Source organism: Procambarus clarkii, unplaced genomic scaffold (assembly GCF_040958095.1).
Source record: "Procambarus clarkii isolate CNS0578487 unplaced genomic scaffold, FALCON_Pclarkii_2.0 HiC_scaffold_181, whole genome shotgun sequence".
Classification (NCBI taxonomy): domain Eukaryota; kingdom Metazoa; phylum Arthropoda; class Malacostraca; order Decapoda; family Cambaridae; genus Procambarus; species Procambarus clarkii.
The window spans coordinates 90,985-106,682 of record NW_027189214.1 but is presented as its reverse complement, the minus strand read 5'-3'; the positions used below and the strand labels follow the sequence as shown (position 1 = coordinate 106,682).

General features: G+C 33.0%; 1 protein-coding gene across 1 annotated transcript in view; it reads left to right on the top strand.

Moving 5' to 3' along the window:
• The window catches only part of LOC138361116 (S-adenosylmethionine synthase-like), a 29,571-nt gene extending 14,716 nt beyond the window's left edge, over nucleotides 1-14,855 (top strand). The window contains exons 2-3 of the mRNA XM_069320561.1: nucleotides 6,161-6,361; nucleotides 14,767-14,855. Coding sequence (XP_069176662.1) covers nucleotides 6,161-6,361; nucleotides 14,767-14,855 — 290 coding nt within the window. The remainder of the gene's footprint in view (nucleotides 1-6,160; nucleotides 6,362-14,766) is intronic.
• Nucleotides 14,856-15,698: the final 843 nt, after the last annotated feature.

Sequence of the window (15,698 nt, the reverse complement as noted above, 5' to 3'; positions counted from 1 at the left end):
TAAGCCTAAACTTAAAAAATAAAGTATCTGAAATTAATAAATTTAAACAAATATATTTAGGTCTAGATAATAATAAAAAAGTTCAAGGGTTAGTTGTAAAAACCATGGAATATGGTTTTTTAACTAATTTAATGAAACATGAAAATATTGGGATTTGGCCACACAACCAGAAGAAAACTCTAATCACTAATTGGAAAGTTAGAGAGGTTAGAAACTTACTAAGGGCAATAGAATATTTAAATTTCATTAGAGGTCATAAAAAGATTAAGGAAGAGATAGTAGGAGATAAGGATATGTACACTTTATTAGGTTTAATTGATCTTGAAACTTGTGTTTTAAATTTACACAAAATATTAATGAGAGGAATGTTATCACCCGAAAAATGTGGTTATGTAAGTACCAATATACGCTGTACAAAGATTAGTAATAACACAAGTGTCAAGGGTTTGTATGTATATCCACATATCCATTCAATTCAGGATGGAGAAAATCGTATTTTGGCTATTTTGGACAATTACAATTCTACATTGACCCAAAAAATATTCACATTTTTAGGGCCAGAGGAAGAATTTGAATGGATTTTTAAATTAATTTCATGGTTTATCCTAGAAATGCTTACTCTCCATCCTTTTTCAGATGGAAATGGTCGTTTGACACGTCTTTTAGTCAATTATATATTGTCAACATTAATGCCATTTCCAACATCTATCATGGGGAATTTAGAATGGGCTATTATCCATGATCGAAAACTAAATACAAAAAAACAACGCCCACCTCTTAACATACTCAAATTAGTAATTGAAAGGGTCTTGTTCAATTAGCGAATGTATTTTTATCTGTTATCTGTGGTCAGAAAAAAATAATGAAACTTTATATTATATTTATATGTTTAATTCTTTATTCAATAATATTAAATTACATTTATAAGAAAAATAATAATCAATAATATATAATATTATAATAATAATAAGAAAAATAATAATAAAAAGAAAAAGAAGTAATAATCCAAAGATAGACTCTAATTTAATATTAATGTCACACCCTCCATATGAAAAGATTACAAGAAAGATGGATTGTACTATTAACAATATAGCATGCCAGAAAAATGAAGACTGTCAAACATTTTGCTCTTCTTCTTTAGGAGTTACTTGCATTAATAGTGTTTGTAATTATGACACTGATCATAAATGTTTAAATGGAGGATTTCCTATTAATTATGTTGGGGAAACTAATTTAATAACCACCATATGTGCTTGTATGGATAATGGACACTATATCGGTGAGCAATGTCAATACCAAAATTCCTTTCGACCAACGTCTCACAAAAGCTTCCCTATTAGCTAAAGACAGATGTATATTATTTTAAATTAAAAAAAAAAAAAGATTTTCCCATCTATAAGTATACTACAATTTCACTATGTTGCTCTTTAAAATGAATGATCGATATTATACTTATCCACTTATTCAAAATTATGATCCGTTAAAACGAACTTATCAAGACTCACATATCAATCCCAATACTGGGACTTTTAATAAAATAACTCGTGATCTTCAAACTATAAGTTGTACTTCATCAAGAAAAAATAAGACGAGTTTATATGGTTTTGGATCACTAACAGATATGTGTGGGAAAAGAGAAATTGATTTGATTTTATTAACAAATGGAACAGTTCATCATTTATATCGTAGATTTTGGGAGACAAACACTAAAAGTGGTTCCCATGTCATACGTCTACCTAGTTTAGATTATATACATTTTATCTTGGATGTTGATTTAAAAAAAATGTGTACTCTTGAATCATTTCGTTTATCGACAGCTGAGTACCTAGAATATCTAACACTTAAACAATCAGGGTCATCCTTACAATTAACAACATCCATTGTTAATGGACAGATCTATTATAATACAAATTATGTCATATATGAACTTGTTTCTCATATTGTTTATTATTTAGGTCTAGACTGGCTACCAATTTATATTTTAGGTAAATCACAAACGTTTACTCAAGGATTTCATCTTGAAATACCCCACCTAACTCTTTCCTATTATGATTTTGCCCTAATGTCCAATTCATGTAAAGAACTCTTACCTACCCTCGTAGATATTACTACCAATTATAGTATTTTTGGCTCTCAAAAAATTCAACTGCAAACACCTTTAAACGAAATGGGCTGCACCTATTTACCATATGCGGTTTTCCACAAAAATAATATTTACGATATGTCAAACTCACCACCCTCATATATTTTATCAAGTATGGGTGAAGTTTTTGACTTATTTAATATCTGTAAATATCATGAACCTTCATCCATTAGAGGATTCCCAACTATTATCGGATTGGATGATGATACATATGCTCTGGATGTTTTTCAGAAAAATGTTCAAACATTTATGCAAAACAAAGAAAATATTGATGACGCCGAAAATTATTTTACTATATATGAAAATTATGATAATTCTAGGGAGAGAGATGATGAAAAAATACCAGATATAACAGAAGAAGATTTTTTCATGTTTTCCAATGTTAACAATATTATCAATAAAATTATAGTGGGTTTATTTTTTGTTACACTTAGTAAGGAATATAAACTTTCTATATATAAATCTCTTCATTTTCAAGAGGAACAACAAGAAGAGAATAACCAACTCTTAATTATACTTGAAAAATATCCAAATAGTTTTATACATATTAACGAAATTCCGCATTACCTGATTCTTCTTACAAATGACAATGACGCTGAGGCAAACTTTGACTACGATAAAATACAAATGACAGCAAATCGTATTGAAAAAGTGTTTACAGTTCAACCTTTAAGGCAAACATCTATTCGCGGAACAGTTGCCAGTAGCAATATCAGTCGAGATACCAATTCTTTCTTGAAACGAATTCAGCCATTTACCATTGAACATATAACCCGTTTATGTTTGCAGAGTAAACAACATCTTCACACTGTCTTGTATCTTTTAGCATTGTTATATGTTAAAAAGATCCGTCAAAAGTCCCTGGGAATGACATTTCCTGACTACAATTATTTTATAGCCAAAATAATTAGAGATTTAAATTTTAATCACTTAGATACTGGACCACTTTATGAAATCATCTATCTTCTTAACCGATATCAGGAACACCAGCAAGTAAAAGAAGAATTAGAAGATTGGATAATTTTGTGTCTTCTAAATCTTCTAATTGTTAGTGATGTGGTATCAATGAAGGAAGCTTTTGATCTAGTAGAAAAAATTGATTCTCAAAGATTGGATTTTGTCATGAATATAAATGTGGAAGAGTTTGACAGTGACACTTATCAGGTAGTACCATCAGCTAATAGTAATTCACGTCCTACTAAAATTCCTCGGATTATAATAGCTTTTTCTTTCCTACAGAATTTTGGTATAACGGAATATAACAATTTTTTAGCTATATATAAACCTATTATATGTGATAAGAATTCGCGCCAGATTAATGTTTGGGATAATACTACTAAGAAGTGGTCTGTAGCTAATAATCACATATATTCTTCTTTACTAGCACCAGACCTAGCTTACATTGCACGTCAAATTATTTTAATTGATAGCATACTACAACAACAACAACAACAACAACAACCACAATTACTGGAAAATGAAATGTTTCTTTCACTTACCTTACCACCAACACCACTACAATCCAACAGCAACTTATTACCACCTCCTCCTCCGTTGTCACCTTCTCCATCAATAACCTCATCAATTTCTTCATCGAATTCAAACTCAAACCTTCCTTCTCCTTCAGCCAAAGGTAGAGTCAAAAAGAAAACTACTGATTCTACAAATAATAATAATAATAATAATAATAATAATAATTACAAGAAACGAAGTCTTATTCAGAATAGTCTTCTAAATTCTATAAAGAGTTTTTATGCAAACATGAAAATCTTGGATATACCTCGATATTTTATTGCTTCTTCTCAATGTTATATCATCAGCGGCAGTAGCAGTAGTGAGATGAACCAAATTTTTTATATCCTACCACTTCCCCTGTACAAATCATCAAATAATACAAATTCTGATACAAGACCAACTATTTATGATTGGAGTGAAGTATTGAAACTATTAGATCACATACCAAAATGTACCTTTTTTATGCAGCAATGTAATCCAATATTAAAAGATATTCTACATTACGAAAGCGAAAAAAATAAATATTATAAGAAGTTGACAGTTGAAGAGAAACATAAAATTCTCTTACTTAGTCGTGAACAATATCATATAAACTTTATAGATCGATTTTGGAATGATGGTATGAATAGATTAGCTCAACTTGTCAAATATTATGTGCTAAAACATATGGTTACTTCTTTAGAATCACTAAACCGAGTTTCAGAAAATATTAATATAGAAAATAAATATCAAGATCTTCTTAATAGACTCATTGAAGAATGCCGTCATGGGATAAAAAATCGTAAAATTCCAATCAAAGAAAGTATTTACCATCTAGATGCTATTTTAAAAGAAAATCTAAAGGTAAATGGACGGTTTATAAGAAAAGATGATGTTGGTGAACCAGTGAAACCTAATTGTAATTGTCAATTAGTTGATATTTTGTTAACACTAGCACAGATCTTTTGCTATGATGCAACTACTATGATTTATTTTTTTTCACTAATAGTAAAAGCATGCCATCGACAAAATGACAAGAAGATAACTTTGGGTATTGGAGATTCAAATTCAGGAAAAACTGCTTTATTAAATACTCTTACTCTAACTCTTGGTGATTTGACAGGTATTCTCTCAGTACATACAGCTCATAAGGGTCTCCAAGAACGGACCCATGATTTAGGAAGAGGTGGAAAAATGGTTAGAATGTGGTACATGGATGAACTGAGTACGACTAAAACCCTTAATTCTCTGTTTTTAAAGCAATTGAGCGGTCATGCCCCAATGTGGATTCGTCAAAACTATATGGATGGGGATACATATAATTTAGCAACACCTATTTTTTTGCTTGGCAACAATTGCCCAACTTTCAGCGAATATGACTCAGCCTTGATGCAACGACTTCGTTTCATTTCATTCCGTGCGCGGTTTGATTCTGAAGTGCCTACGTCATTTCAATATTCAATTTTTCCCCAATTTCATCTCATGACTGATGATCGAAAGAAAAAGCGTCTGACTGAAGGAATGATGGCACTCTTTATTCATGCTAACTGTCATGATAAACTCAATTCGCCCTGGTTTGTATCAATGAACCAGTCTGTTAACTTTCTCACACTCCCAATTAACATTATGGAGGCAACTGAGTTATATTCACCAGAACGTGGAATTGTAGCCCAAATAATGGAAGAGTGCCATCTGGTAGAGAAACCATATAGTGGGTTTATTACCCTACATCGTCTATCAGTTCTTTTGCGTAGTTTCCCCAAGGCCCTTAAAAATATTTCATTGGCAGATGCTCATCTTTTTTTTGATAACGTATACCAGGTATCATGGCTACCAATAAACAGCAATCGTTTGGCAAATATTCCACAATCCCATTTACCAATTAATGAACCAACTATTAGTATCATAGAGGGAATTTGTGAACAAAATTGTGAAATAAATGATAGAAATCTTGCTAGATTAACTCAAAATTAAATTAAACAGGTATTAAAAAAAAAAAAGTATATATACTCTATATTTATATGTGTGTGTGAAATGAAAATATACTGAAAAACATATAATGTTTTCTTCACCTGGAAATAATAAATCGTCCCCTAAACAACAAATTGAAACAGAATCTCCAAAAAATGGAGAAAACAATAATAACAAACATAACAAATTAGAAAACCTTTTCAATGATATTAAAAAACAAATAAAAACAGAAGATTTAATTTTTTTTAATTTAGATGATTCGACTTTATTAAATTTAGAAAGTGTATGTAAAATTATTAAAAAATAATTTTTTCTTTATAAAATATATAAAAATAAATAGTATAAAATAAATGTCCAGTTCAACTAGGAGTCAATTAATTGTTTTTAATTTCCAAAATCGTAATAGAAAAGAAAAATATTTCCAAATAAGAATTTCAAAAACATATTCAACTGGTAATTTTAATAAAAAAAATTTCCCACTGTTAACAGTAAAACAAGAAATACCACTAAGATTGTTAATTCATTACTATATTTCACTTAATATATTTACAGGAGAGGGATTAGGATCAGTAAAAAAAGGGGGAATGAATTATGTATTAATTAGGAGATACAAAAGAGCCAAAGTAAGAGAAGATAGAAACAGTCCAACAGAAGATGATGAAATTCATAGAAATGTCATACAAGATAATATTGAAGATGAAGTAGACGAGATCAGTGATCCTGGTCCATCTAATGGAAATAAATCTTCTTATGGTCTACTCCAGAAGGGTGGAATAAATGCCCCCTCTCATAGAAATCTCAATTCTTCTTCTCGTCCAAGGGGTATTCAAAATAATGGTACTTATATTTTCCCTCAATCGGAATCCAATAAAAATAACTTTATAGTTAGAAAAATATATCAAATCGCTGGATTGGGCTTTCCAGGATTCAAACTGAAATTTAATACTCGTTTCTTTGACATGAAAACTTTAAAACAATATTTGTCTAAATACATTGAACAAATACCTAAAAATGAAGGTTTTTCGTTAGAATATAAATACATAATATTATATATTAGAATGTTAACAAATTTATGGACATTTTTAATGGTAAAACAAGACCGGAAGGATCAAAAGTTAATTTATAAATATCTTATTAATGAAATTGGTAAGTTAAGAAAACATATTCAATTTAACAATAAAAAGTATATAGATAATAATAGCTTATACATGGTAAATTTTATTGAAAAAGCAAACATGTATAGTAGTGAATTATTTTACAAATTTGTTAGAAAATTGACGGACACTGTAATTTGTGATCATGATATCAAAGAGATCAATTCTAGAGATGCCACTAAATTACACTTCAAATTACTTACTGTGTTTGATTCACTAACTGCTGCTACACATCAACAGGCAGTAGTAGGTTTACAGAAATATATTTTGTACAGTGCATTAGACTATGATAATGCATCTTCCCAAAAAATGAATACTAATAATATTAAGTATAATTTCAGATATGCTGAGATCAATAGAGAGACTTGTGAAATTAATGACACTGATATCCATAGAAATATGGGTGATGATGATGATGAAGATTCTGATAAAAATGTTGATGTTGATGGTAGTGGGGATACCCAAGGTCCCTTAGTAATTTTAAAATGTCGAAAAATTAGAAGGAAAGATAAATAAACTTTACTTATTATTTCCTCAAAATTGAAGAGAATTAGTGACCCTTGCTCTTGAACCAGTACCAGTGCCAGTGCCAGGGGCAGATGGGTGAGGGATGGATGACTGATGATGGGTAAAGAGTGATAATTGTATGTATGACCTGGGTATGGTTTTCCGGTATTCCATGATAATTTAAGTTTTTTTTTATTCCTAAAATGAATATATATTGTAACCTTACATACTATATATTAAGTAAACGGTTTATTCAAAACAATATTATTTCAAGACATGGCTATCAATACAGATCAGATAACAATTAAAATTTTAGATTTATCACCTGACATGATACAATTTAAAATAGAAAATATAAATTTAGCTCTAGTAAACGGATTGCGGCGGATTTTTATAGCTGAGACTCCTACTATAGCCATTGATTGGGTTCAAATTAAAAAAAATACAACTATATTAAGTGATGAGTTCATTATTCATCGTCTAGGTCTAATTCCAATACCTTCAGATGAATTCATTAATAAATTAAAGATTCCATGGAAATGTCAATGTATTAACTTTTGTACGAAATGTGCAGTTGAATTTATTTTGGATGTTAAATGTCGTGAAGACAAACAATACCTCATAACAACATCTGATATAATAGCATCTTTTCACAAAGAAATCCCAATTCCTTTGGTTAAACTTAATAATGGACAAGAATTATGCTTAAAAGCATATGCTATCAAGGGGATTGGCAAAAACCACGCCAAATGGAATCCGACAATTAATATAGATTTTGATTGCTGTAACAACACTTCTTCTTATTTTCTGGAAGATTGTAATAAACGAAATTTTTTTTATTTCAATATTGAAAGTTCAGGTGCATTAAAGCCTGAAAATATTATGCTAATAGGCCTAGAAACTTTAAAAAACAAATTAACCTTCTTATTGGATAAATTTAAATGCTAATACTGTAAATAGAATACCAGACCGGGGTGTGTGTGTGTGTGTGTGTGCAAAAAAAAAATGGAATAATAAATGATCAAATATTTATTTTGCTTTTAATTATTCAATAAATGCATTAAGACAGAAATTATTGAGCAAGAAATTGATTAGAAAAATTTAGTTTTTATTAAATCATATTTCGTTTTAACCTGATTAGAGTCGTTTCATTCTATATCTTCATTTAATGTATAAGATGAGAAGTTATTATAAATCCAAATGAAAAGTACTAAACTTATCAAAAAAATAGGAATTATAATAATAATAATAAGAACAGTCGAATTGATATTGATTGTTTCTTGTGTGTCATTTGGTGTAGTTGAGTTGGTGGTTTCTTCTTTGGGAGTTTCTTCTGTTGTTTTTAAAGTTGACTGGCTTTCTTCGGTTGTTGGTGGGGTGGTTGCCTTAATAATTATTATTTCTTCGGTTGAGACAACTGTATATGTTTTCGTCGCTGTATCATTTTCCCATGGTGGTGGTGTTGTGGCCATGGCCGGTCTTTCTGGTGATGTTGTTGCCTGGCTTTCTTGAGAGGTAGATGCTGTCGTCTCCTCATGGGTGTCGTTGGTTGTTGTGGTTATGGTTGTTGTTGTTGTTGTTGTTGTCGAGGGAGGAGTAGTTCCTGTTTCCTCATAGTCCTGGTTTTCTTGAGAGGTAGATGCTGTCGTCTCCTCATGGGTGTCGTTGGTTGTTGTGGTTATGGTTGTTGTTGTTGTTGTTGTTGTTGTCGAGGGAGGAGTAGTTCCTGTTTCCTCGTAGTCCTGGTTTTCTTGAGAGGTAGATGGTGTCGTCTCCTCATGGGTGTCGTTGGTTGTTGTGGTTATGGTTGTTGTTGGTGTTGTTGTTGTTGTTGTCTAGGGAGGAGTAGTTCCTGTTTCCTCGTAGTCCTGGTTTTTTTGAGAGGTAGATGGTGTCGTCTCCTCATGGGTGTCGTTGGTTGTTGTGGTTATGGTTGTTGTTGTTGTTGTTGTTGGTATCGAGGGAGGAGTAATTCTTGTTGCCTCGTAGTCCTGGTTTTCTTGAGAGGTAAATGCTGTCGTCTCCTCATGGGTGTCGTTGGTTGTTGTGGTTATGGTTGTTGTTGTTGTCGAGGGAGGAGTAGTTCCTGTTTCTTCGTAGTCCTGGTTTTCTTGAGAGGTAGATGCTGTCGTCTCTTCATGGGTGTCGTTGGTTGTTGTGGTTATGGTTGTTGTTGTTGTTGTCGAGGGAGGAGTAGTTCCTGTTTCCTCGTAGTCCTGGTTTTCTTGAGAGGTAGATGCTATCGTCTCCTCATGGGTGTCGTTGGTTGTTGTCGAGGGAGGAGTAGTTCCTGTTTCCTCGTAGTCCTGGTTTTCTTGAGAGGTAGATGCTGTCGTCTCTTCAAGGGTGTCGTTGGTTGTTGTGGTTATGGTTGTTGTTGTTGTTGTGGGCACGCCGCGCCGCTCGAGAACACGCCCACGCAGCCTAGCGTCTACCGAAGAGACTGAGATACGCTGGTCCGAGCTCGGTTCAGAACAGTTGGCCGGACAGAGCGGACGTCCCCGACCTTCACCTCGCCCAGTCTCCTGGCTTTCTTGAGGGGTAGATGCTGTCGTCTCCTCATGGGTGTCGTTGGTTGTTGTGGTTATGGTTGTTGTTGTTGTTGTTGTTGTTGTCGAGGGAGGAGTAGTTCCTGTTTCCTCGTAGTCCTGGTTTTCTTGAGAGGTAGATGCTGTCGTCTCTTCATGGGTGTCGTTGGTTGTTGTGGTTATGGTTGTTGTTGTTGTTGTCGAGGGAGGAGTAGTTCCTGTTTCCTCGTAGTCCTGGTTTTCTTGAAAGGTAGATGCTGTCGTCTCCTCATGGGTGTCGTTGGTTGTTGTGGTTATGGTTGTTGTTGTTGTCGAGGGAGGAGTAGTTCCTGTTGCCTCGTAGTCCTGGTTTTCTTGAAAGGTAGATGCTGTCGTCTCCTCATGGGTGTCGTTGGTTGTTGTGGTTATGGTTGTTGTTGTTGTCGAGGGAGGAGTAGTTCCTGTTGCCTCGTAGTCCTGTTTTTCTTGAAAGGTAGATGCTGTCGTCTCCTCATGGGTGTCGTTGGTTGTTGTGGTTATGGTTGTTGTTGTTGTCGAGGGAGGAGTAGTTCCTGTTGCCTCGTAGTCCTGGTTTTCTTGAAAGGTAGATGCTGTCGTCTCCTCATGGGTGTCGTTGGTTGTTGTGGTTATGGTTGTTGTTGTTGTCGAGGGAGGAGTAGTTCCTGTTGCCTCGTAGTCCTGGTTTTCTTGAAAGGTAGATGCTGTCGTCTCCTCATGGGTGTCGTTGGTTGTTGTGGTTATGGTTGTTGTTGTTGTTGTTGTCGAGGGAGGAGTAGTTCCTGTTTCCTCGTAGTCCTGGTTTTCTTGAGAGGTAGATGCTGTCGTCTCTTCATGGGTGTCGTTGGTTGTTGTGGTTATGGTTGTTGTTGTTGTCGAGGGAGGAGTAGTTCCTGTTGCCTCGTAGTCCTGGTTTTCTTGAAAGGTAGATGCTGTCGTCTCCTCATGGGTGTCGTTGGTTGTTGTGGTTATGGTTGTTGTTGTTGTTGTCGAGGGAGGAGTAGTTCCTGTTTCCTCGTAGTCCTGGTTTTCTTGAGAGGTAGATGCTGTCGTCTCTTCATGGGTGTCGTTGGTTGTTGTGGTTATGGTTGTTGTTGTTGTTGTTGTTGTTGTCGAGGGAGGAGTAGTTCCTGTTTCCTCGTAGTCCTGGTTTTCTTGAGAGGTAGATGCTGTCGTCTCCTCATGGGTGTCGTTGGTTGTTGATATTACTACCAGTCTTGGTTTGGCTGTTGTTGAGTTGCTAATAAGAGGTTTAGTTATCTTTTTCTTTTTAGTTGTTGTTGTGTTGTAAGCTGCTCTCTCATTTTCTGAAGTTATCATTAGTGAGACAAATGTAGATGTTTCCGTCACTGTAACATTTTCCCATGATGTTAGAGGGGCTGTTGATGTTTTCTCATTTTCAATTAAGTGGGAAGTTGTAATTGGTGTAGTTGTGTTTTTCTTTTTGGACCACATACAACTTTTGGTAAATCCAACTATTAATATGAGTATTAGCACATTCATTTTCTTTTAGTGTCAGGAAAAGGTTGATATGTGAATCGATCAAAATTCACAGAAGAAATGAAATAAATTTGCTGTGATTTACTATATTTATATGGTCCACTAGGAAAATCGAGCACAAGACACTGCCAGGGTAGTAGGCTGTCACAAACCCCATTAACAGCACTAGCCTGTGTGAGAGAGAGACACACACACACGTCCGCTCTCTCCGGGAGGCAGCGTGCCACTGTAAAGAAAAGGAGCCGGAGGATCTTTTTTTATCTCCTCTCTCCATGGTGTAGGTGCCGGAAGCACTCAACTATCTTTTAATATCAAATCTTGTTTGCTCCCAGTATGTGATTTACCTACCAATTTCAGAAGAATTTCGCAAAATTTTTAGGCTAATTTCCTTACAAACGGTGATTTACTAAAAAAAAAAATAAAAAAAAATAGAATTTAGTTTTGTTAAAAAAAAAAAATATCGCATATTGGAATAATACAAAAATCTATTAATTTCTTTTAATAATTTTTAGTTTTACATTATCATTTTTAATGTATAATTTCTTATTAGAACATATTAAGGAAATTTAATGCTGCTTCCTCTTGATTTTCATAATTAATACAATTCTCCTCTTCATTTAATTCTCCAACTAAAGGAGCTACTATTTTACTATTTTCCACATCTAAATTACACTTCTCTGCCTCTTTAAAATCGTCCTCATTAACTTTTTTCTCAATTTTTATTCGTTTGAATGGTGGTTCTTCAGCTGTGACACTTCCATTACATATAGGTTCTTCTACCTGAACTTCATCTATTACTTTAGAAATAATATCTTTATATTTGGGCATTAGTTTCTTCCTAATGCTATTATTAGTTAAAAGAATTTGTTTAATTGCATCAGAGGCTTGATTTCGGATATTGTTAGCTGGGACATCTGAATAAAAAACAGAATCTAAATTACGTAGATACAGAATTATTTTGTTATTAAAAACTCCAATTTCAGATAAACCAAATGAAATTAAAGCATTAACAGGACACGGAGATTCTCTAATTTCAACAAAGGTTTCACTTGAGTAAGGGATTCGGTTACGACCAATCCCATATATTTTAGAATTTTTGATGTAAACATTTCCTAGCGGCGAACCCATGTAAACTTCATCTTCTTTAGAGTTGGCCACAAAAGGACAAAATTGAACACCTAAATTTATACGTTGACGCAAACACTCGTTCTGAAATTGTGGCTGTTTTTGTATAAGTATTTCATTACATTTTAAAGAACATTGTTTATCTTTATGACCATCTATATACATTGATGCGCTCCAGATTTTACCCTGGGAAGGTTTATCAATTTTTAATGCCTCAGCTATTGGTTGGATTAGATTTTCTTCAAATATTTTCTGAATATCTTCACCGAATTCAATATTTCCAATCTTATTAGGTACTAAGGCAAATTTTGTTCCTCCCGAAACTAAAAAACATTTGACCTCCAACAACTTAACGGTTAAGCTAGTTAAATAATCATTGTTAATTCTATAATATTTCATGTTGTTTTGGTTATTTGCCTTGATTTTTTCTTCAAATACAGAACTACCGAGTTTTTCATATTGTTCTTTAAATTTAGTTAATTTCTCTAAAATATTGTTTTTATTCAACTCTCTTAAATTTTCGATGGTTATCAATTTTTTGTGAATATTGGGTGGCTCATTGGGAAGTATATAATAATTCCAACTTGAAGCTTTGTTCAGCATTTCTGCAATAATTTCCATAACCTCTTCATCTTCGTTGATGAAGTTGAGGGTGCTATAATACTTTTCTTCAGTTTGAAGTTGAGGGGGAGGAGGGTGAGATTGATAAATTCCATCTGTAGTCGTTGGTTGGTGATATATTGAGGTTGCATTTTTTGCCTGAATTATTGTTTGTTGTTGCTGTAGTTGTGTTGTTGCTGCTGGTGGATAGGTAGGAGAAGGTAAATATTGACCATAATATCCTGAGGTATTCATTGTATGAAAGAGTCAAAATGATATAATGAGTTATGAAATTTTGATATCCTAATTATATACTGACTGACTTTAAAAAAAAAAAAAAAAAAGTATATATATATATATAACTTTTAATAAAATGTATAATATGAATTTTCTGCCAATGTGTCTCGCCTTATGGCGACAAATGGTAATATAATTAACCACCGATCATCACCATTATCTATCTTATTTTGTTTATTTTCCATAATTATATCATACATATCACACTCCAAACTATAAACAAAAATAAAAAAGGCTAACATCTCTTCGAAACAGCTAGAATTTAATGTGAATAAAATGTCTGTATTATTAATATTGCTACTATTCACCATTGAGATCGTTGGTACCAAATGTGTCAGTTTGCTTACATTACCAGAAAGAAAATGTGATATATTTTTTAAATTGCTAAATTTTCGACATTGAGCATCAGAATCTAGAGTCACCCACATTTTTCTTTTGGTCTTATCATAATGAAAAGTTGTACGTAAAATAAAATTACATTCAGAATTTTTTTTCTTATTCTTATTATTATTATTATTATTATTATTATTATTATTATTATTAGTAGTAGTAGTAGTACTATACCACCATTTATGTTTTCTAGTCAAAGACGACATAAAATTTTGAATTTTCTAAACACTCGTAATGAAATGAGGGCCATATTGAAGTTATTTCAATGCAAGAAATATTTAACAAAAGCTCACAGGCACTCAGATTACAAACTCTATAACCATGTGCAACATGTTTTTCATACAGCTGATATCTTTCATTTTTTTGATAATCCAAGCTTAAGTTTTCTATACTATATTGAGACGCATTTTCTGAATCAGCAGTCTGAATAAGAGCATTAACAGTTTGGCCTATATCAAAAATTAATCCCATTAAACGATTAATTATTTGTATTTGGGGTCTATATGTAATAGCTGGACATAGACACACACTCTTGGGTAAAGTTAAAGCCCTTGGTACTAATGGTACCATTGTATAGTATGAAATATGAGTACCACCTTCTGCTGTTGTTGTACCTGGATGAAGTTGCTCAATTTTAGTTCCCAAGCAATAATGAATGCAACTAGTTGATTTATACATATGAAGAGGTCGAATTTTAATGGTACTCAAAAACCGCTGGTGGTTGATCTCATCATCATTTTGATTTATTATTTGATTAAACCATTGTGTTACTTCATTTCTAATATTCTTAAAAATGTGAGCTGGGTCATTGTCCTGTAAAATCATAAGAACATGTTGCAATAAATTTGTTAAGTCAGGATGATTACTAAGGTTGATACGTTTTTTATAACCACTGATTTTACATTTATTGCCAACTTGTCTTTCTTGTATAGCCATATAATTTTTTTTTTTATTAGCACTAGAACACCAAATGCATTTTCGAAAGCTAGTTTGAGATAACATGTAGAAGGTATATCTTGTCTGACATTAGTATTATAACGATTAGCCAATTCATCTCCAGTTCCTGCTGAACGAGATACCTTCAGAAATAATGAATCAGTGTCGCCATATAAAACTGTCGCTCCAATTCCATTTTCATCTTTAGTATAAAAATGTTGAGCCCGATTAAGATGATACCGACCATGCATGGTAACCATGCATAACCAGTAACCATGGTAACCAGTAACCATGCATGGGACCAGTTCATCTGCGAGTAGTTTAATGGCCGCCATTGCCCCATAAATAGAATTTACCATAATCTTAAGAGCGTTAGCTTGAGTGGTCATTCCTAATTTTTTCATAATACCTCGTTCATTTACTAATTTTTCACATATCTGACGTAATGGTGATTGAGTGTATTGTTTTCCTTCTTGGACTTTAACACTAACATAAGCAAAATAAGGATCTTCATCCATAATAAGTATATGAAATAAATTTTCATCAACTTCTGGGAGTTGACAACGTGAAATTCGAGTCACAAACCCTCGATTTAAATTATAGTCAATAATTAAACTAGGATATAATGAACAAAAATCAAAAACAAATATTGAATGAGTATTAGAAGCTAAATGTACTCCAATTTTCGGTTCAAGAACTTCAGCGCCTTTGTAAGTGTTTTTTCTACCTGTATCCAAATGATCCTTTTGTTCGATGGAATGTCTAGCGTATCGATTTTGTGGAAGAATACGACCTATTTCCCATTGAGATTGTGAATAACAGTTTACTTTATTAATGAGATGTTCGTCAATAGGAGCCGTATAAATTGAATTAAGTAAATTTATAAGGTAACGTCTCACAATAGCTGTAGAACTGGCACCAAGACAATGGTATGGGTCAAGGTCGCCCATACGAGATAAACCCATTGTAATTCTAATAGTATTAAGGTGCCCATTCAATTGAGTGACCAGATCCACATCTACAGTACAATAATCTAGAAAATTTTCAAAAAAAAAA